Here is a 22,366-nt window from a genome sequence, read left to right as displayed (position 1 = left end):
TGTTCTTTTCCTGGTTTCTCCATCTAGGTGAATGATGCCACCATTCACCTAGTTGCTCAGACCAAAATCCAGGACTCAGCCTTAATTCTTTTCTCTTATCTCTATATTCCAATAATCAGCAAGTTCTGTATTTTCTTTCTTTAGAATATACTCACTTTTTTTTCAGTCTCACCCGGATTACAACAATCTCCTTACTGGCCACCCTCCTTCATTCTTGCCCCTTTCTGATTTCCTTTGGCATAGCAGTCAAAGTCAGATTTTAATTAATATGTCTGGTTATGGCATGCTGTTGCTCACAATCTTCAGTGACTTTTTTTTTTTTAAGATTTTATTTATTTATTTGACAGAGAGAGACACAGTGAGAGAGGGAACACAAGCAGGAGGAGTGGGAGAGGGAGAAGCCAGGCTTCCCACTGAGCAGGGAGCCTGATGTGGGGCTCGATCCCAGGACCCTGGGACCATATCCTGAGCCGAAGGCAGCGCTTAATGACTGAGCCACCCAGGCGCCCCCTTCAGTGACTTTTCACTGCACTTTGAGATCCAAATTCCTTTCCATGATCTAAAAGGTTCATATAACTGGCAGTTGCCTGTTCTTCTGACCTTATTCCCTGCCATCTTTACTCTTTATCCACCATACTTCATCTTCGCTGGGCTTTTTTCAGTTCCTCACACATACCAAGCTCTCAGAAAGGATGTGTACACATGCTATTTGCTCTGCCTAGAATATTCTCTCCCAACTTCCCACCCCCACAGAACTGAATCTTTCTTATCCTTCACGATATGGATTCCTGACCATTCTAAGTAGGTACCCCCTCTATTATTCTCTATCACTGTATCCTGTTTCTTTTATAAAACTTATCCCGGTTTTAAGTTGTGTCCTGTTTGTTTACTTGTTTATCATCTGTCTCCCTAACTAGATTTTAAGCCCTACTGGGTCAGAGGCCATGTCTGTGTTGTTCAGCATATACCCAGTGCCAAAAGGCAGAGTGCGTAGCACATGATATGCACTCAGTAAATATGTGTTGAATAGTATTTAAAGACATAATTTGTTTTGAGACAGGTATGTTAATAATTAGTAATAACGTTAAATGTATTATTTCCTCGTTCTTACTGAAATAGTCCTTTTTTCTTTCAGTAATTGCCCTTCCTTTTTGGCTGCTGCTTTAGCCAGAGCCACAGCAGACGAAGTCCTTCAGAGTGACCTTTCTGCACATTATCTCCCAAAGGAAACAGATGGCACAGAAGGGACTGTGGGTGAGTACCTTTCCTACATCATTTGATTAAAAATATTAAAATCTTCTCATGTGTAGTAACCCAAAGAGAATGTCTACACAATATGAAATCTAATTATGTTTACCCACTTGTTGATTTTATAGAGGTAGCAAGAGAAAAAAATGCGAGTATGTATTTCAAACTGGTCAGTAAAAGGAGGGAAAAAAAATACAGGTATATTTTGAAAATGTGATGACAATTGGAGCAAGAGATTAACATAACAGAATATCATCAGAATACATTCTGATAACAATATCAGAATATTAACAATAAATAATGCCTAGGTAAGTGGAAAGAGTAAAGTGAGAAGTGTGAAGACACAACAAAAGATGAGTGAGTGAGGGGAGAGAGTTTGAGCAAGACCTATTTAAAATATTTAGCTTACCTTTAAGAATCCAAGTAAAAAATCATATAAAAATTCAAGAAATCAGTTTTAACAAAACTTCTCATTAATTATATTAAATTATATTTCTACCAATAAATAGAGTTCTACATGACAACTATTTAATGTGTGATTTAATTGCATGGATCACTGTACATCTTTTTTCCAGGCAAACTAAGAGGCTTTATTTATTTATTTATTTTAAAAGATTTTATTTATTTGAGAGAGAGCACAAGCAAAGGGAGCAGCAGGCAGAGGGAGAGGGAGAAGCAGGCTCCCCGAGGAGCAGGGAGCCCGATGCGGGGCTTGATCCCAGGACCCTGGGATCATGACCTGAGCCAAAGGCAGATGCTTAACTGACTGAGCCTCCCAGGTGCCCCTAAGAGGCTTTATTTATTAATGAAGGCATATTTATTAACATATTAGGTTTATACATATTTGACAGGGTCTAAGGAAAATTAGGAATTACTGCTTAAAATTGTCAAGGAATTTGAATATTTCACTTTATTTGTTCTATTTTAAGCATTTGCCTTTAAACATGGTGCATAAGGAACAAAACATATATTAATGAATCAGAATAACTAGATCCCAGAGAACTTGAGGCAGATATAAAAGTAAATATATCTGTTCTTACTTTATCTTTCTAGATCATTTTTGGCAGAAAATTGGCAAGAAAGGAATTCCTCCTCTTGTTTTTACTGAGAGTAATTGATTCACTTGGGAACCAAATTGTTCCAGAGTCAACTTGGATGGAATTCCTGCTACAAAGCATTGGTCTTTCCTCTGGTACTGATGCATGAAGTGAAAGCCCTGTAATGAAAAGATGAGGGAGATGGAATTCTGCTTCACTGTAGCCTGGGTGGTGGCTGACTCAGCTCCAGCTCAGTACAGTGACATTAACGACTAATGAGTAATTTACAGCTGCGAGGGGGTGGATTGCTACTTGGGACAATTTTCTCTTTTTCACACCCTTTTTTAATTTTATTTTTCCATTTCAAGCAGCAATTATTTATATACTGATGTTCTACACTCCCTGCAGAAGGATAATACTTAACGTAGCAAGACTAAAGTGCAGCCCTGCATGCCTGCTTTGGAACTAAACCCTCATAAGATAGTAAAGTGAAATGACGGGTTTTTGTTTTTTTTTTCTTTTGGTGGTATCATTGGTCATTCTGATTTTCTGTTTTTTCAAGAGATTACCCAGGGGCGCCTGGGTGGCTCAGTCGTTAAGCGTCTGCCTTTGGCTCAGGTCATGATCCCAGGGTCCTGGGATCGAGCCCCGCATCGAGCCCCACATCAAGCCCCTCATCGAGCCCCTCATCGAGCCCCTCATCGAGCCCCGCATCGAGCCCCTCATCGAGCCCCGCATCGAGCCCCGCATCGAGCCCTGCATCAGGCTCCCTGCTTGGTGGGAAGCCTGCTTCTCCCTCTCCCACTCCCCCTGCTTGTGTTCCCTCTCTCGCTGTCTCTCTCTCCGTCAAATAAATAAATAAAAAATTAAAAAAAAAAAAAAAAGATTACCCAGTAGTGTCTCCCTGCCATGGCTGTGATTCAGAATGATCTATTGTAATTCTAACTCTTTGCAAGTCCTTAATCTATTTAACCCAAATCCCTCAGTGTCAGCTGCACTGAGGAGAATCTCTTCAGGTCAGATTGTGTTTATCCATACATTAGAGTGGGAAATGAGCATACTGAATAAGGCCTGCCGTCACTGGTTTAAAGACACTCAAGTCCCCGTGGAACTCTCAGTTGTTTCCAAAAACTTAAAAAAAAAAAATCCTTAACCTGAAGTTCTTTTCATGTTTATGTCATCCCTACCAGAGTGTTTGCTAAACAACCTTGTGTATCTCTTGGTACAAATTTAGTTTGGCGGATATAACTCCTGTTCAGACAACCTAAAATCAATTTGAAATATCCCAATGTAAAAATTAAAAACAAGAAGGGGAAAATTATCACTAACACAGAGGAAGTTAAAAGAATTATGAAAACTTTGTGTAAATAAGTCTGAAAACCTGGGTATTTTCTAGAAAAATACAAATTAACAAAGTTTACCTGAAAAGAAAGAGATTAAGATTGTCAAGGAGCTATCTTCTAAAAAGGACAAAGAATAGGTGATTCTGGGGGCGCCTGGGTGGCTCAGTCGTTAAGCGTCTGCCTTCAGCTCAGGTCATGATCCCAGGGTCCTGGGATGGAGCCCCACATCGGGCTCTCTGCTCAGCGGGAAGCCTGCTTCTCCCTCTCCCACTCCCCCTGCTTGTGTTCCCTCTCTCACTGTTTCTCTCTTCAAATAAATAAATAAAATCTTAAAAAAAAAAATAGGCGATTCTACAGGTGAACATTTTCAAATGAGCAAAGATAGACAATTCTAATGCTTTTTAAAATGAATTATCTGGGGTGCCTGGGTGGCTCAGTCGGTTGGGCTTCTGCCTTCGGCTCAGGTCATGATCCCAGGGTCCTGGGATCGAGCCCCGCGTCGGGCTCCCTGCTTGGCGGGAAGCCTGCTTCTCCCTCTTGCACTCCCCCTGCTTGTGTTCCAGCTCTCGCTGTGTCTGTCTCTGTCAAATAAATAAATAAAATCTTTAATAAAAAAAATAAATAAAATGAATTATCCAGTTGCATATGGAAGGAAAATTTACTGATAGGAAAACTTGCCTGAAATAAAACTAAAAAAGGAAACGAGAAATCAGTCTTAGTAATCAATGTAAAAAATCTTAAGTAAAATATTTGTATATTGAGTACAACAGTTCATTCATTCATTCATTTATTGAGGGCCTACCATAAGCTTAGCACTGTGCTGAGACCATAAACAAAACAAAATAATAGGAAGTCTGTTAGGATAATTTATATATTAAGGTCAAAAGAAAAACACCAGAATAATCTCAAAAGATGCCCAAAGAAGCATTTGATAAAATTCAATTATCCATTCCTATTTTAATAAATATACTTAATAATGTAGAACTAGATGAGTACATCTTGGACTTTGTAGGACAAAATTTGGCTCAGACCAAAATCTAGCATGTATGCATAATGCATACTTAAGAATTTTTTGGTTGCAAGTGACCACTAACACAACTCAAACTGGCTTTAGCAAAACAGAATTTATTGGCTACCCTTCAACATACGGGCTACACAGCTAGATTCAAGGCCTCAGATGATTCATCCCAACCTGGCATTTCTCCAAATCTCAGCTGTTTTTTCTTTCTCTTTTTCTCTTCTCCCCTCTCTTCCTTTCTTTCTTATTTTTTTTTTTTTTCAAGTAGGCTCCACATCCAACATGGGGCTCAAACCCACGAGTCTGAGATCAAGAGTTACGTGCTCTACCGACTGAGCCAGCCAGGTGCCCTTCTTTAATTCTGATTTTATTTTCAGGCTCCATGTGGTGGCAAGATGACTGCTAGATCTGCCCAGGCTCAAATCAAGCAGGAAAGTAACAGTAACTTCACTCAGTTGCTCTTACATAAATGGCAGGATTCACTCTAACCAGCCCAGCTTGGATTATTTCCAATTCCTGAACAATCAGTATAGCCAGAGGAATGTGATTGTCTAATTAGCTAGACCTGAACCACATGGTTTACCCCTAGATGCACATGGTCTGAGAGTAGAGAAGGAACTGTCTCTGGTAGAAACAGGAATGTTTGCTATGTGGCAAGTAACACATTAAAGCAAAGTTCTGACTCAAAATAGGAAATAAAGTAAAATAACTAGGAATAAATTCATTAAGAAGTATGAAGATCTTGGGGCACCTGGCTGGTTCATTTGTAAGAGCATGTGACTATCTCTGGGTTATGAGTTTGAGCTCCACATTGGGAATAGAGATTACTTAAAAAAAAAAAAAAAAAGATCCCAGATCCTATGTTAAATCCCTACTGAGCAACATAAAAAGGATTTAAATTAATGAAACAATATAACTTGTTCCTGGGTAAGACTCAATATGAAAAGGCATCAATTTTTTTGCAAATTACTCTATAAATTCAAGGCAATCCCAAACACAATGGCAACAGATTTCCCCCCTCAAACTCAGCAAAATAATTAAGAAAACTCATCTGGAAAAATAAGCATGTCAAACTATCAAGTAACATCTTTTAAAATTAATATTAGGTAGGAAAGCTAATCCTCCTGATATGAAAACATGTTATAAAGTCAAAGTAATTATAAAATAATGGCACCACTGTAGAAATAGATGGCGCGATCAGTGAAGACTCTAGAACAGATGATAAAAAAGCATACATTTTTTAGTAGTTAATTTATATAAGTTTGCATATTCATTTATTCAGTAAACATCTAATGAGCCCCTGCTATCTGCTAGGTATTGTACTATGACTAATCAAGTACAATTAAGACACAATCTGTATCTACAGTTTAATTTGGGAAATGTAGAACATGGGTGTCAGAGTTAGATAGACCTGTGATTAAAAATGGTTTTACTTGTTTGTGAAATGTTCCAGAGACAGAGGATGTAACAAACACTTAATAAATGTTATCTATTGTTACAAAATGTGGCAAGAGCTATAGTAGATGGTGTAATGGGAACATTAGGGAGGAAGCAACTGGGAGGGGATAGGAACAGATCTACTGGTTTACTAAATATTAGAGGAAGCCGGTATTGCCTCTCCTAACCAATTTAATCTGTCTAACCAGTGCTGCCCAATAGACAGCGCAATGATGGAAATGTTCTCTACCTGCGTTGTCCAGTATGGTAGCCACTGGCCGTATGTAGTTACTGAGCATTTGAAATACAGCCAGTGTGACCCCAAAACAGAATTTTATTTATTTTTTTAAAGATTTTATTTATTTATTCATGAGAGACAGAGAGAGAGAGAGAGAGAGGCAGAGGGAGAAGCAGGCTCCCAAGGAGCAGGGAGCCCGATGTGGGACTCGATCCCAGGACTCTGAGATCATGACCTGAGCCGAAGGCAGACGCTTAACCATCTGAGCCACCCAGGCGCCCGCAAAAACAATTTTAGATTTTACTTAATTTTAATTAATTTAAAGTTAAATGGCCACATGTAGCTAGTAAGAAATCTTACTGGACAGTGCAGGTCTATATAGTAAGAGTAATATACACAGCCAAAGAATGATATAATGGTTTATTATTTGGGAATCTGGGAACTAACCTGATAGTTAATATCAGTTATTTGTTTCACCCCCACTCCATTCTCCCTCAATGTTTCCAAATTTACTTACTGTTTTGCAATCCTCTGTTGTGATTGAGTCAAACTCACACCTATGCTGCTACAAAACCCAGATGGGTTGGAGTGATAAAATAGGTAATTGCTGGCTGAAAGAGATAGTCTCCGGCAATTGGTGCTTTAAAAAAATAAAGACTGGAGTTTGTCAAAACAATAAAAATACTGGCTTGTATTTGCTCTCTGAACTTCCTTTCTCTTTCAGATATACCCTTGACTTTCTGTTATATAAAAACGTCAGGGGGGACAGAGCCAAAAACCATGGTTTGCCAAACTTGTACTATGTTAATGAGAAAAAAGGCGACGAAAACCTTGAGATAAGCTTTCTGAATGTAGTCATTGTTGGAAGGATTTTGAATAAGAAAACAGGTAAATGTAGTGGCAGATTAAAGCAACAGCAGGGAAAGGAATAGAAAAGTTCCTAGGCCATTCTAGAACACAGTCACTCTCCTGTGGGGTCTGTGTTCTAGATCAGAGGAGTCACGTGCAGCCATTGCCCTTTCTGGTACATGTTTTCTCAGGCTGTCAAGCTAGATCTGATTTAGTAAAGTAAAAAAAAAAAAAAAAAAAAATTCTTGAAGAATTCTAAATCTTTTTACCTGAGATGTAGGAATCTCTAAAATACTGGCTTGAGAAAACTTAATCTCCCTTTGATTATTTAATAGCCGCAACTTGAGTAGAGGACAGCTGGAGCCGGGGTGATGTGAGATACAATCTCTTCAACACTATTCAGTGTTGCCTAAAAGGTTTACACATCTGTCCATCCATTGAGAGATGCAAGTCAGCCTCCAAAGTCAGCTCATCTACTCCACTTGATAGGTCAAGTAGTAGACTTAACAGTCTAGGGTGAAGAATCCTCTGGTTGCCATCTCCTTTGTTCTATCCAGGGTTACACCTATAGACAGAGTTTAAGTACTTTTTTCCTTAGAGACTTTTAAAACTTTTAAAAAACTTTTACCTCATTTGTTAACCTTTTAGCTAAACTATTTAAGCTATTGCCAAAAACTTTAATTAAAAAATTCATCAAATAAGAAAAATATAATTTAGTTCCAAATTCTGATCAGTTACAGGAGAGAAAAGTTAGGGAACTGGAGGGAGATAAAGGAAGAGGTCAGGAAAAAAAAGACAAAGACAAATGGTAATCACAATAAACTCTTATTCCTGTAGTTGATAAATAAATGATGTTTTCATAGGCCTTTCATATCCCAGTTGGCTGGATAACTACTGTTCATATTTCAGTCATTTTTTTTTTTAAGATTTAATTTATTTATTTGACAAAGAGAGGGAACACAAGCGGGGTGTGGGGGGGTGGGAGAGGGAGAAGCAGGCTTCCTGCATAGCAGGGAGCCCGATGCGGGGCTTGTTCCCAGGACCCTGGGATCATGAGCTGAGCTGAAGGCAGATGCTTAACCGACTGAGCCACCCAGGCACCCCTTCAGTCATTCTTCTAAGCAGGGGGAGCTTGGATCTCCAGATGATAATCACAATGGCTCTCCAGCCAACCAAAAGGGAACCAGTGTTCTGAACTAGATAGCAGTGGTTGGAGAACTTTGAGGGTTGGAAGAAATCTAGTCTAAGAGTAGATTCAACTCTGGCCAGAGGTTTTCTCCTCATGACATAAGAATATCATAGTGGCAGCTGCTGGCTGATGATTTTCTACTAGACTGGCTGTCATTTTCTCTCTTCAGAAGCAACATTTCATTTTTCTTCAGGAGGAATTTCTTCTATTAAGGAGGAACTTGATGAAGGTGACCTACTTCTGTCTTTACCCAGCAGGCAAGTGAAAAGCAGCTTTACAAGGCTCTTCACTGGGGGTGTCTGTGTTTCTTTCACAGAGATCGAAACAATGAAATTGGCCCGTTCTGTCTTCAGCAAACTACACGAGATTTGCTGCAGCTGGGTGAAAGACTTCCCTCTCCGCAGGAGACCCCAGCTTTATTATGAGACATCAATCCATGCCATCAAAAACATGCGCAGGAAAATGGAAGACAAACATGTCTGCATTCCTGACTTTAATATGCTCTTCAATCTAGAGGTAAAGGGCCCTTCTCTAGAGTCAATGAGATTTAAAAAACAAACACCTTCATGGTCTTATTTTTCTATAAGGAGAACTTCTAATATACCTCTAATAGCATCTCTGATGGTTTGGAATAGGACTAAAGGCAGAGTGGCATAAATCTGCTTGTATTAGACAACAGAAAAGAAACTTGTGTTATTTTTGGTTTATTTATTTTTAAGTAAGCTCTACACCCAACGTGGGGCTTGAACTCAAACCCCGAGATCAGGAGTCACATGCTCTACCGACTAAGCCAGCCAGGCACGCCAATTTTATATTATTTGAATGGGTAATGCATTCACATTGTTCAGATTGGAAAACAAAAATCTCTCTCTTATCCTTGTGTCTCAGATGCTCAGTTCCCTTCCATGAAGGCAAGGGAAGTTATCAATTTTTTGCGTAAACTTCCAGAGCTATTCTATAAACATAGAAGCATAAAAGAAAACTGCCATATCTCAATAAAGCTGTTCTTTTTAAAAGGAAACTACAGTACTATTAGATAGTGTTTATTAAGTTCCCACATTACTGTGTTGCTGAAGCAACATAAAACACAAACATAAAAGGATGAATTTAAGACAGAGACCGTTTTCTGATTTCCAGTGATTCTCTTTTTTAAAGCTTGGTTTCTGAGATAGGAAAGTAGATGGAATTACATTTCATGAATCTCTGTGACTGACAAATTGGATCATATGAGCCTTGTCAGATTAATAACCATTTTCTTGTTATCTTCCTCTTCTTTTTCTATTAATTGTATTCTGTTAGTGCCAACAGAGGTAGGTATGTTTCCCCTGCCTGTTACTTGCCTCTTTTCTTCATTCAAGTCCATAACTTAAAAATTACAATGTAGTAATTTATACAAAGCACAGTATTTCCTTTATTTAGCAGCTAAATTTAAATTTTAGCTAACTGTCAAGGTCTGATAAGCAGTGATGGTAGGTTAGTAATTGGTCCTTATGTTACAAAGATAGACCAACTTTGTTTCCAAATATCTGTAGAATATGTGAATATCCTTATTTCCAAATGTTACCATGCCCATGCAAATATAACCTTAAATGTTAACCTTAATGTGACAAACAATCCTTCTATCACTACACCCACTTGAAGATTATACTCCCATCTGAGGGCATTGTTGCTGTTTGTTGACCTGGTTGGTTTTCATTTTGTTTCAAAATCAGCCCAAAGGCCTAACTCAGAAGGGAACACCTTGCTTTAGAGAAAGGGTTTTGAAGGCAATTTGGCAACACATACTTATAACCTTGTGTATTTTCACCACCTTTGATCTGGTAATTTCACTTTTAATTTTATATTATAAGGACACAAATGCAGGAAATTCTTACATATATGTTTTGACATAAATGTCTTACATAACATTTTCAATAATAAGCTAGAAATGATCAAAGTCATATATAGGGAGTAACTATAATATGCTCATAAGATGTATAGTACATACCCATTTCAAATGTCTGAGTAATACTTAATGACATGGGGGAAATGCTAATGATATGATAAATGACAAAAAGCAGGATATAAAATTTTATGTATAGTATAATCTTAATTTTATCTAAAAAATTTATATATATAGAAAAAAGACTGGTTATCTGTGAATGGTGGGATAATATAGATTTTTTTCTTTATTAGTCCAGATAAACAATATATCATCTTTATAACAGGGAAAACTTTTTATTTAAAAAGGTATACTAATTTTTTTAAGAGATCCACTTGGCTGTCTTCTGTTTCTTTGGATGCTATATTGTTTAAGAATCTCCCCATCAATCTCACATTGTTTAAAGTTATACTCTCATGGCCTCAAAAAGGTATTATTGTCCCCTCCTTCTTTGTGATGATCCCACATCAGCTACACTCATCATTTAAAAACTGCTTGGATATGCTATTTTTCAATTTTACCTTTATCCTGACAACTGAGTTGTTTAAAAATGAGTACTGCTTTAGTATATAGTATAGGTAGAAATTCTACATATCAGGACTTTTTTTCAAGATAGTTCTGTTTAATCAGTCAATTTTCAATGGCATTATAGATGGTATTAATTATTAACTAGTTGTAATGTCTGTATTAGATGTTGATTTCATAATATTTGGGTGTTTTTACTCTATGGACATTTATATTTGGTACTTAGTACACCCTTTAAAAAGAATTTTTTTCTGGGACGCCTGCGTGGCTTAGTTGGTTGGATGTCTGCCTTCAGCTTGGGTCATGATCCCAGGGTCCTGGTATCGAGTCCCACACTGGGCTCCCCAGTCCGTGGGGAGCCTGCTTCTTCTCCCTCTGCCTGCCGCTTCCCCCTGCTTGTATTCTCTCTCCCTTTCTCTGGCAAATGAATAAATAAAATCTTTAAAAAAAAAAAATTTTTTTTTTAAAGATTTTATTTATTTGAGAGAGAGAGACAGAGAGGAGCAGGGGGAGAGGAACAAGCAGACACTGTGCTGAGTACAGAGCCCGAGACGGGGTTTGATCCCAAGACCCTGAGATCATGACCTGAGCCAAATCAAGAGTCAATACTTAACCAACTGAGCCACCCAGGCGTGCCTAAAAATAATTTTTTCAAAACACAGATAATACCTGTTGTTTTAGTAGTTCCTCCAAATCCGTACCTAAGAGATGAGAGAAAAAGCACAAGAAAATTATATGATTTACTTTGTATATTTGATTTCCTTTGAGTGACAGGGCCTAGACTCATCTGAACTCCTAGAGCCCACCGATCAAGTCAAAGCTTGCACATGAAAATGATTACATACTGTTGCCTAAGGGAGTCCAGGACTCAAGTGAGTTCAGTGAGCTACAGATCTCCTAAGTAAGCTAGATCTGAGATGTACACACTGGAGTTGAAGATAAAGCAGCAAACTACTTAATGGTTTAAATGTAGTATTGTGATTAGGCTTCCTTTGTCAAGACAGATCCTCTTCTGGCAGTTGCCTTAGTGTTTCAAGCAGTGGGTGGGCCAGGAAGGGTGAAGCTAAATCTTGGTTAGGGGACAAGGCAAAATGGTTACGGGGCATTTGGATATCTGATTTGCTTTAAGTTTGGCTGACCAGTTTAGAGACTCTGTTATTTATGGTGAGTATTCAATGTGACTATGATTTATGAAGAACATACTACAGCTTAGAAGTATGTGTATGCTTTCGTTATCTCTGTATTTTAAACAACCTAACATAATTGGTCTTGTGCTGAAGGCCAGTTATCTCCTATTGCTCTCAGTTTCTAATTTTATTAGAATACTTTCATTTTGAAAAAAGCACTCAATCCAGAACAGCTTTTGCTCAATTCCTCCTCATACTTTCTCTTCCCTCCCCCTTCCCACAACTTGTAACAGCAGTTTTGATGCAACTGCATGTGGGCGGTTTCCATGGTACAAGACGGCGACTTTCACTGAGGGCACTTCAGCCTGAGCTAATTGGCCACGATGTGTCCCAGTGTTGTGTGTGTAAACACAGATACCCCAGTGCTGCAGGTATTTTAGCAGTTGATCAGGCATGTCAAAAAAGAGAAACATTTAGTCTCATTGTCTAGGTGACAAGTGCAGTGGAGGAGGAGAATGGGCATCATCAGTACAATGGATTGGTTCCTTTGAGTCATGCTGTACCTCACTTCCTTAACCGTTTGTTTTTCTATCGACAGGACCAGGAAGAACAAGCCTACTTTGCAGTCTTTGATGGCCATGGGGGAGTGGATGCTGCCATTTATGCCTCCATTCACCTGCACGTTAATTTAGTCCGCCAGGAGATGTTCCCCCATGATCCTGCTGAGGCCCTGTGCCGGGCCTTCCGGGTCACTGATGAGCGGTTTGTGCAGAAAGCAGCCAGGGAGGTATGCCATTTCCTCATAAATTCCAGCCATGAATACACTAGCTAAGCTCAACTTGGTCCATGGTTCATGGGCTATTTTGGGTTTTCTCTTTTGGGGCAGGCGTTATTATTTAAAGTTCTTTCAAGCTGTATTCTTGACCCACAATATTGGATTCTCTTGTAGTTCTAATTCCATCTTAAGGGTTTTAGTGGGGTGATGTGATGTGCTGTAGAGAAACTCCAAAGTTATAATTTTCTAGAAAGCCAGTCCATTGCTGGATTTGGCAGGTGAGTTTTAGCTTTCTTATTTACCAGTGCCTGTCAGCTTCACACGAGGACCATCTCTCTAAGCAGACTTTTGCTGACAAAATCTGGATACAGTGATTAAAACAATGGACTAAAAAGGAAACAGAAGTTGGATTACTCCCATACGTTTGGGTCTAAGTGGGTTGGCAGTGTTTTACTGTGTATCTCTTGAGGGAAAAGTTGCTTGGAGAGCGAATCCTTAGATGATTCTTGAACTGATTTTACAGGAAGAAAAGTCAGAGCTCATGTCCTAATTTCTTAAGGTTAATCAGACCTAAGGTTTTTACTCTGAATGAATGACAGGGGCTCTATATTAAGATCTAAAAGTAAAAATTTTAATCTAATTATCATTCTGGGCATTGGTATATGATTAACTACAGTACTCTATATTCATTTTTAACTGGGGGCCAATAGCAAGATAATTTTTAATTTTTAAAAGTAATTACAGAATCATTATACATATAAAAAATAAGACTCCTGCCCTATGAATTAAACATTAACTGTTTTGGAAAGGACTTGGAAAGAGCAGGGTCATCATTTAATCCATTTCTTTGATTTCATTGTTATGCTACACATCGGTAGTGGTGCTTGGAATCAGTGAAACAGTAATTCAGAACTATTTGGTATTAAGCAAGGAAAATGTTCTGTGTTTCCCCACCTTTACCCCAGGTTTAGTTTAGTATGCAAATCCAACAACAGTGACCACTAGGGTCTACCTCCAGAGGTGGGGCTAGAAAACAATACAGTTGTTGACCTCAGACTGTCCCGGAGTCTTGAGGGTTGGCACTGCTCAGTTCTGCCTACCTTGGAGCTACTGGCTGTCGTCATTTTGACTAAGGCCAAGGCCTGGCCCGAGAGGTGACCTGTAAGATCACAGGAAACTAAGAGAATCACTTTGTCTTCTTCTGTTCTATCCTTTTTTCCTCTGTGTCCTCAAAATTATGGCTTTTTTCTCTGACCATGTTCACCTCATTTACTTTGCCAGTGATCCTAGTGTCTCTCAGTCTTGCCAATAGTTCTTTTGAATAATTTAGGTTTGTCTCAGCACTTTTTTCCTTCTTCTGCTCCCATGTGCTGCTAACTGCTGGGAAGAAAGGAGCTATTCCTGTTGTGAAGCAGCCGTGCCTCCTGTTCTCTGCAGGGCATGTGCACTCGAGTGTCTTTGTCATGTGTTCCAGGGGGCTGAGGCTTTGAACATTCTGGGTGGGAAGACATTTTATTGGTGGGTGAGGATTTATAACAAACTTTCCCTATATAGGAAAAATGAGAAGTTGTTTTTCTCATTGGATACAAGGGGCCTTTTACCATCCTTGACGCACTGGTTCTAATTTAGGACAAGTCCTTGGTAACAGAAAGTCATGCTTATTTGGTGGTGACTCATGTCAAATGGGGATGTCACTGAATGTAGTAGTATCAGGAGCATGAAGTACACTGCTACTGAGCTACTGCAGTGAAGCTCCAGGCTGTTCTTTATGCAGTGTTCCAAAAGCAGAGGCCCCTAAAATTATTGTAGGTGATTTTTTTTTTTTAAGTATAAGCAACTTAGCATGCCAGGAAATATATGTTATCTCTTGGCTCCTATCTTAAGACTCAAGAGTGTGGGAGCATTTGTTGTGTACCTATCAGATCCTTTGTAATGCTAGGACCTTCCCCTTGTCCATACTCTAGGTCAGTGACAAAACAGAGACCAGAACATGGAAATCTTTAAGGACTGCTGTAGTGGATTGAATGCTGGACTGGGAGGAAAAAGAATTTCAGTTCTGTTTTGTGTACTAATGAGTTACCCGCTCTTGGAAAGGTCACATAACCTGCCACAGTTTTCTTATTTGTACATAAAATGAAATGAATAATCATCCCTGCCTTGCATATCATAGGTAACATGGATCTATGTGTGTACACATACATCCATGCACATAAAAATGCAGAGAAATAGGAATTGCTGTTTGTTGTGAAATCGAGTTACTAATAGTCTAGACCCCAACGAAAAGTCTGTGTTAACTATAAATTGCTTCTCAATGAGAATTTGAAGTCTGTTTATTTTTACTGACTCTAGTTTTATTTAATTACTTTCAGAGTTTAAGATGTGGGACCACAGGAGTGGTGACTTTCATCAGAGGGAACATGCTCCATGTGGCCTGGGTTGGGGATTCCCAGGTCATGCTTGTGAGAAAAGGGCAAGCGGTTGAGCTAATGAAGCCACACAAACCAGACAGGGAGGTAAGTGTGCTCCGTTCTGGGAGGGCACGTGCCACAGAGGCGGGTTTCTAGCTAGTAGTTAAGATTCACTTGCTTATTCTGATTACCACTGTTATCTGAGCAACCATGCCCACCTCACAGAGGAGGAATAAAGAGAACCTTTCCTGGAAGCTGATGAGTATTCTATCTGTTGTTTACTGTTAAGGTAGACAAATAAATCCTGAATCCAATTATTTGCTTCTTTCTATTGCATTGCTGTTTAGGATGAAAAGCAGCGAATTGAGGCTCTTGGAGGTTGTGTAGTCTGGTTTGGTGCCTGGAGGGTGAATGGAAGTCTGTCGGTCTCCCGAGCTATTGGTAGGAAAAACCATTCCTTTTTGTTTCTCCAAACTGTCCTCTTCTAGCTCATTGTCTCATATTAATTCTGCTACATTAAGGGAACCTGAGATGGTAATTTATATTATCAGAGTGCTTATTATTGTTTAAAGTAACAATTAGATAATGCCTCTTTTATTTAATTAACCTATTCATTTATATACTTAAATTCCATTATTGAAAGGGAACTATATTAAGAAATGCAGAGCTTACTAGTTTGTTTTTTTTTTTTTTTTAATGGAAGCCTTTAATCTTTGGGACACAAATCTGCTTAAAACTACAGTGATCCTCATTTCATTCCATTTTGGATCATATTTAACTTAACTTAGTATTTTCAAGAGAATGGAAGGCTCCCCTCCCTATATTTTACCTTGCTTATATCTTTGTTTTCACTGAATTATAAAATGACATAAACATTGTACTTTTTAGATGAAAACAATTTTTTTTTTTATGTGGAATATAGTGATTTGCCAGATAACCCTAGGGTTTCAAAGAATCTGCCTCCCTGGGACCTAAATTTTTCAAGAGAAGGGAAAGTCAGTGTAACTGTCTAAAACTTAGAGAGTAAATAGCTGAGCTGATTGGACAAAATGCAAGGGTGTAAGTTCAAAGATAGTCCTGTTTCTATTTTTGTTTCGCTTTGGCACCTGGGTTTATTATATTTTAGGCTTTGTGGCTTAGCTTCATTTCTGGTTTTTTAAAAAGAATAAATCCGTGTGTGTGTATCTTTATGGGTGATATGCATGCATACTACAGTTCTTCATTCCTGCCTCCTAAAGAAATTAAATGAAGTAATTTGACATAGGAATAATACGGATAAATGGAATTCACATGTAATCCCCCAATTTTGCTTATTGTTACCAAAATATTCCAGAACATTAACAAAATCTCAAAGGATTGATTCAGTTTCACCAGTGATAGGAGTTCCTCCCACTCTTTGGGAAGGTGCTAGCAAGCTGTGAAGTGGCCCAAATGTGAGTAGCAGAAGGCTGAGAGAGAAAGCAAAAGCTGAAAGATCCTGCAAGTGCTTCTGAAAAAATGAGGGTTAGTTTTTATCTCAGACTGAGAGAGTTATTAGGAACTCTGGAATATAACTCCAGAGGTGAAATTTCTCATTTCTGAAACACACCCCCATGTAGAATTATTTCTGACGATTCCTCTTGATCTTACGGTCTTTGTCAGAGTATCGAAAAGTATATTTAATGCTTATCATAGAACCAACTTTACTAGAGAATACTTGCCTTTTCTTGCTTCTAAAAATATAACACAAGGGGAAACTAAAAGCAAGGGGAGAATGTCCTTGAATAAGAGACGTCTAAGAGAGAATGCGGCAGACTCCATAGAGAAAGTGACTTTTAGGTTGGATGTGGAGGATAGTGTGTAGGGGAGGAAATTCCAGGGGGAGGAGGGTATAAATACATGGGCATCTGAAAAGGCACGCCATGTTTTAGGAACAGTAGCATGTACAAGAGGCGAGGGCAGAGGGTCGGAGTGATCAAAGTAAGTGTGGCGCCAGACTGTGAAGGGGCTTATATAGCCAGGCTAAGTAGGTGAATAAGCCGAGAGGCCACATGATTCAGACTTATAACGTAATTGTGATGATGGTACAGAAGACAGACTAGAGTAGAAAGCCTAGGTGAGATCATTCAGGGGCTGTTGATATAGTCTGTTACAGAGATGAGGGCAGCTCAAAAGGGATACAGAGGATGTATAAATTGATCAGACAGCAGTGACAGTTTCTGGGGGCAGAGGAAAGCTGATTTCCAGGTTTTTGACTTATGTGACTGAGAAGATGATAAAGCATTTGTAAAAAAGCAGCAGCAGTTTGTGGGGTGGGGAGGAGGGCAGATAATGAGTTCATTTTGGACATATTTTATATTCTAGATACCTGTGTGATATTTTAGGAGAGAACTGATATGCAGCTGGAAATACAGATCTGGAGCTGAGCAGAATTCTGAATTGCAGATAAGAGATGTGGGAACTCATCCCATTTTGGCAATAATATTAGCAATCTGTGAAGTGATATTATATATAGTAGTTGAAATTATAGGTTCGGACAGTATTGCCCAGGAAAAATATGTAGTGTGATGAGAGACCAAGGATGAGACTCATTACTTACGGTAGAAATACACAATGAAGTCATGCCTCTAGGTTTGTGTGGCTCTATCACTTTACAAGCTGTGGGCCTTGGGAAATTAATTTCTTTGTGTCTCTCTGTTCCTTGGTAAAGTAAGAATAGTAACATTAAATGGCTCATGGAGTTTTTGTATTAAATGGTATAATACATGCACCATACTTAGAGCCCTGCCTGGCAGTTTTAGCACAAAATGATTAGTGCATTATTAAGTGAAGGAGCCAGTGAAGAAAATCAAGAAGGGATCAGAGATATACAAGTGGGCTATCAAAGATACTAGAAGAGGGTTTCTAGAGTAAGTGGTCACAGGGTCAAGTGCTAGGAGACCTAGGTCAAGTGAGACGTGGGTTAAAAAAAGACATGGAATTTTGAAAACCGTAACTAATTGGTAATATATGAGAGATATGTTTTGGATGAGTAGATGGGAAAAACCCCAGAAAATCAGGTGACAGAAAATGAGTAACAACACAAAAGAACATGTATAGATTTAGTTTCTTGGGCAATTTAGTGGTAAATGAAATAGTGTGGTGGCCTGAGGGAAAAGCTGATTTGGGAAAGGGTCACTTTTATTATTTTTGATGTTAGGATAACGAGTTTAGATCAGAGTATGTTTGTAGGATAGAAGACAAGAGCAAGTAGAAGAGAAATTGAAGATGAGAGTGACAGAAGCCAGAGTCCTAGAGAGGCAGGTCCCAGAGCACAGGTGAGCTTTGAGGAGGAAGTGGAGACCTCTCCTCCTGACACAATGGTAGCTGATGCGGTGAGTCTCTTGATGAAAACAAAAGGGCCGGGGGCGGGGGTAGAAACTGAGGAGGGAATTCAGGCCTGATAAACTTAATTTTCTTTGAAGTGGGAAATTAGGCCATCTACCAAAATCCAGAAGCTTAATTGGAAGAGAGAGGTGAAGAATGTGAGAATAAAATCGGGGGCTAAACAGGGACAAGAAAAAGGACTCCTGAGCAGAGTTCAACTCTACATAGAAATTAAGTGACACTTAATGCTTTCAAAATGAAAAGCTTTTCAACTGTTTTTCCTCATGAGCCCTTCAGATTTATGATCCAAAGTTGACAGGGAGGCATGATACGTTTCCTAGCATATGGAGAGAGAAGGTTGAAGATAAAAGGATGTTGCCATTTTCACCATGAAATGGATAATCATGCCCTCCTACCAAATTTGGGGGCGAAATGTCATGAATTTGACATCCAACAGTAGAGCAGGTGAAAAGCCAGAATTTTGGCAGCATTTTCCCTGTGCAAATCTTTGTATGTTCTGTTCCAAACTAACAGTTGCAGTAGCCTTTTAATTGAAGCACTAAAACAAGATTTTTGGGAACAGTATGACTCAGATCACATTTATTTTTAGAGCTAGAATTCAGAAAATAATAATGATGATGATAATAGGTGGAGTAGGGGATGGGGAAATTTAGTAAAGCGGACTGACTGGTGGAGAACACTGAATCTCATGATTGAAAGTTTTGACTGATGCCTCCCAGTAGCCTGTGAGAGCTCAAGTATGAAATTGATGGAATCAAAACCATGTTTGAGGGAAGATGGTTCTGGCAACTGTATGAAAAAGACTAGTTTCTTATCTAGTATCTTGTTGTTCAGTGTGTCCCACACCAGTTGTAGCAGTTGTCTCTGGGGTGCCTATTGAGTTTTCTGGGCCTATTGGAGGATTAAACAGGGATGGGAAGTGTTGGAGAGAACTTTATGTGGGTAGGAGAGAACCCAGAACAGGTGATGACAGAGCCAGATAACTTATGTATAATTATCTTCATTTTATCATCCCCTAGTCCAAAAGCAGTTTTAGTACTGTAGAGAGGACAGTAACTGATGAGGGTCTGCAAGTAACAAATGCTAGGATTTGGATCCAGGCAGTCTGACTCCAGTGCTGGCATCCTTAACCATTAAGCCGTATGTCGTTACTTTACAAATGATAAAACATTTTATAAATTTTAACTACTGTTTCCCAATTATGGTATCCTAATCTAGGAATTATTGCTCAATACTGTTTTCTATGTAAAGTAGTAGTAAATGAGCATCCCTTGTTGTATTAATAAGCTATATGGTTACTAAATAGGCTAGGGACCCTTTGGCTAGGCTCTCTCCAAGTACCCAGAGAAAAACAATGAATGTACAGTGAATGGATCGGGAAGTGCTCCAGATCTGAAAGATCCAGAATGCATTGCAGGTGATTAATTTTCTCCATAGTCTGGTGATAGACTGGTGAGACCTTGGGCCCACACTAGGCTAGGTTTCTATCTCCACTCCAAGCACCCCATATATAGCTACACATCACTGCTTAACAGTTGCCTCTGTGCCTTGCTTATGCTAATTCCTTCAACCGAGGGCCAGCCCTTCTCTGCCTGGTGATAACTAACTTATCCTTCAAGACCCAGCTCAAATGTCATTCTAAGAGTGCATGAACTAAACAAAGGAGGGCCTTGGGGGTTCTCACAGTTGTTCACAAGTGGAGAATGAACAACAGCAATAAAGACGGTGGGGGTTCGATCAGAGACAAATGAAGACAGCAAGAATATGGTAGTCCCTGAAGAGGAGAGAAATGTGGCCATACATTTTCCAGTTCTCTAGAAGTTACAAGTAAAGCGGCATTAAAAAGTAGAAAGCAAACTGGATTGGGAACCAAGAGACTAACATTCTAGTTCTCGTGTCTGAATCTTGGGATGACTTTCCCTGGCTTGAGGGGAGCTGGACTTGATTTTTAAAAATCCCTTGTAACTCAAACCTTTCTCTGTGCTAGCAGCATAAAGCTATTAATTTGAAAACAAGGACAGAAAATTAAGTATTTAATGAAGAGAATGACCACAACTTTGGTTTGTTTTTCAATGTGGACTTGTTCTCAAATCTCAATTAAATTAAACTTTACTAGTAAAAAAAAGTAGATCTGTTAACCAACAAAATTTTTCTATGTAACACTGAATTTTTCAATGCAGCAAAAAGCTTAGATTTGACATTTGTTGCCATGCTCAGCTAAGCCTAAATCATAGCTAGAGGCACAAGATTGAGTGTAAGCTAGTGAGAAATTAAGCCCAGTGAATGGCAATTATTTAACTAAGTAAGGAGTGAGCAGCATCTGATTAACAAAGAATTCAAGTATTTTATCTGAAACTAGTTTATAAATTCTTCCCAGTAAATTCAGATCACAATCCAGTAAATTGTGATCAGTCACAGCATTGGCCATAAACATTCCTACATGCAACGTAAACCAAAATCTGACTTCCTTTCTAATTCCCACAGGAGACGCTGAACATAAGCCATATATCTGCGGGGATGCAGATTCTGCCTCGACTGTTTTGGATGGAACTGAAGACTACCTCATTCTGGCCTGTGATGGCTTCTATGACACCGTGAATCCCGATGAGGCGGTCAAAGTCGTATCTGACCACCTGAAGGAGAATAACGGAGACAGTAGCATGGTCGCCCACAAATTAGTTGCATCAGCTCGTGATGCTGGGTCAAGTGATAACATCACTGTTATTGTGGTATTCCTGAGGGACATGAACAAAGCTGTAAATGTTAGTGAGGAATCAGATTGGACAGAGAACTCTTTTCAAGGAGGGCAAGAAGATGGTGGGGATGATAAGGAGAATCATGGCGAGTGCAAACGCCCTTGGCCTCAGCACCAGTGCTCAGCACCAGCCGATCTAGGCTATGATGGGCGTGTGGATTCATTCACTGATAGAACTAGCCTGAGCCCAGGGTCCCAAATCAACGTGCTGGAAGACCCGGGCTACCTAGATCTCACACAAATAGAAGCAAGCAAACCTCACAGTGCCCAGTTTTTGCCACCAAATGAGATGTTTGGTCCTGGTGCACCAAAGAAAGCAAATTCTATTAATGAGCTAATAATGGAGAAAAAATCAGTTCAATCATCATTGCCTGAACAGAGTGGTGCTGGAGAGTTTCCCTCTTTTAATTTGGGTTCAACAGGGCAGCAGATATACAGAATGGAGAGCTTGTCTCCTGTCTGTCCTAGGTTGGAAGATGAACAGTTCAAATTCCTGGGAAAGAGAGTTTCCAGATTGTCTCATTTACGCTATCGTTATTCAAAGAGACGGCACGGATTCAGGTTTAATCCAAAGTTGTATTCATTTATGTCTGCTCAAGAGCCTTCCCAAAAAATAGGCACTAGTCTATCCTCACTTACTCGAAGTGGGAAGAGAACTAGGTTGTTCAGAAGTTTTCTGCCATGGAGGCAAAATATTTGGAAAGGATATAGTGCAAACATGAGGAAGCTCAGAAAGAGTAATGATATTGCAGATCCAGGCCTTCCCTGGAGCTACAAAATATAAAACTTCCTCTTTAAAGTAGGCTAGCTAGCTCTCCCCCAATAAAAACACCACTATCAGAGTAGAAACAAGGTAGACATTTCTGAAATATATGTGCTTCATTATGAAACCATGGATGGCTCAATTCTTAAATGTAAATAGATCTCTAGGAAACTCAAAGTAGTGTTTTCAATCTAAAACAAAAGTATTGGCGGTTTCACTAGCAAAATTATACAACTAGTCCCTGTGATGTGTCTCCACACCTACAAACGACCCCCACTTTACTACCCCTTCACATCCCTAGTGGAAGTTTGTGAGTTATTTTAGTCAGGGTATCTAGTGTTGAAATCTCAATGCAGGTGAAATCTGG

General features: G+C 39.2%; 1 protein-coding gene across 1 annotated transcript; it reads left to right on the top strand.

The window, feature by feature from the left end:
- Positions 1 to 777: 777 nt before the first annotated feature.
- Positions 778 to 22,184, top strand: PPM1E (protein phosphatase, Mg2+/Mn2+ dependent 1E). Its single transcript, XM_035026732.1, has 6 exons — positions 778 to 1,254; positions 8,676 to 8,875; positions 12,531 to 12,719; positions 15,077 to 15,220; positions 15,463 to 15,556; positions 20,966 to 22,184. Exons 1-6 carry the CDS (start codon positions 1,089 to 1,091, stop codon positions 22,018 to 22,020), a joined length of 1,848 nt encoding a protein of 615 aa, XP_034882623.1. The 5' UTR covers positions 778 to 1,088; the 3' UTR covers positions 22,021 to 22,184.
- The last annotated feature ends 182 nt before the right edge of the window (positions 22,185 to 22,366 follow it).

The sequence above is a fragment of the Mirounga leonina genome, unplaced genomic scaffold (assembly GCF_011800145.1).
Source record: "Mirounga leonina isolate KUSES-001 unplaced genomic scaffold, KU_Mleo_1.0 Mir_200, whole genome shotgun sequence".
Taxonomy (NCBI): domain Eukaryota; kingdom Metazoa; phylum Chordata; class Mammalia; order Carnivora; family Phocidae; genus Mirounga; species Mirounga leonina.
The sequence above is the reverse complement of the archived record's forward strand: the minus strand, read 5'-3'. Positions and strand labels throughout refer to the sequence as shown.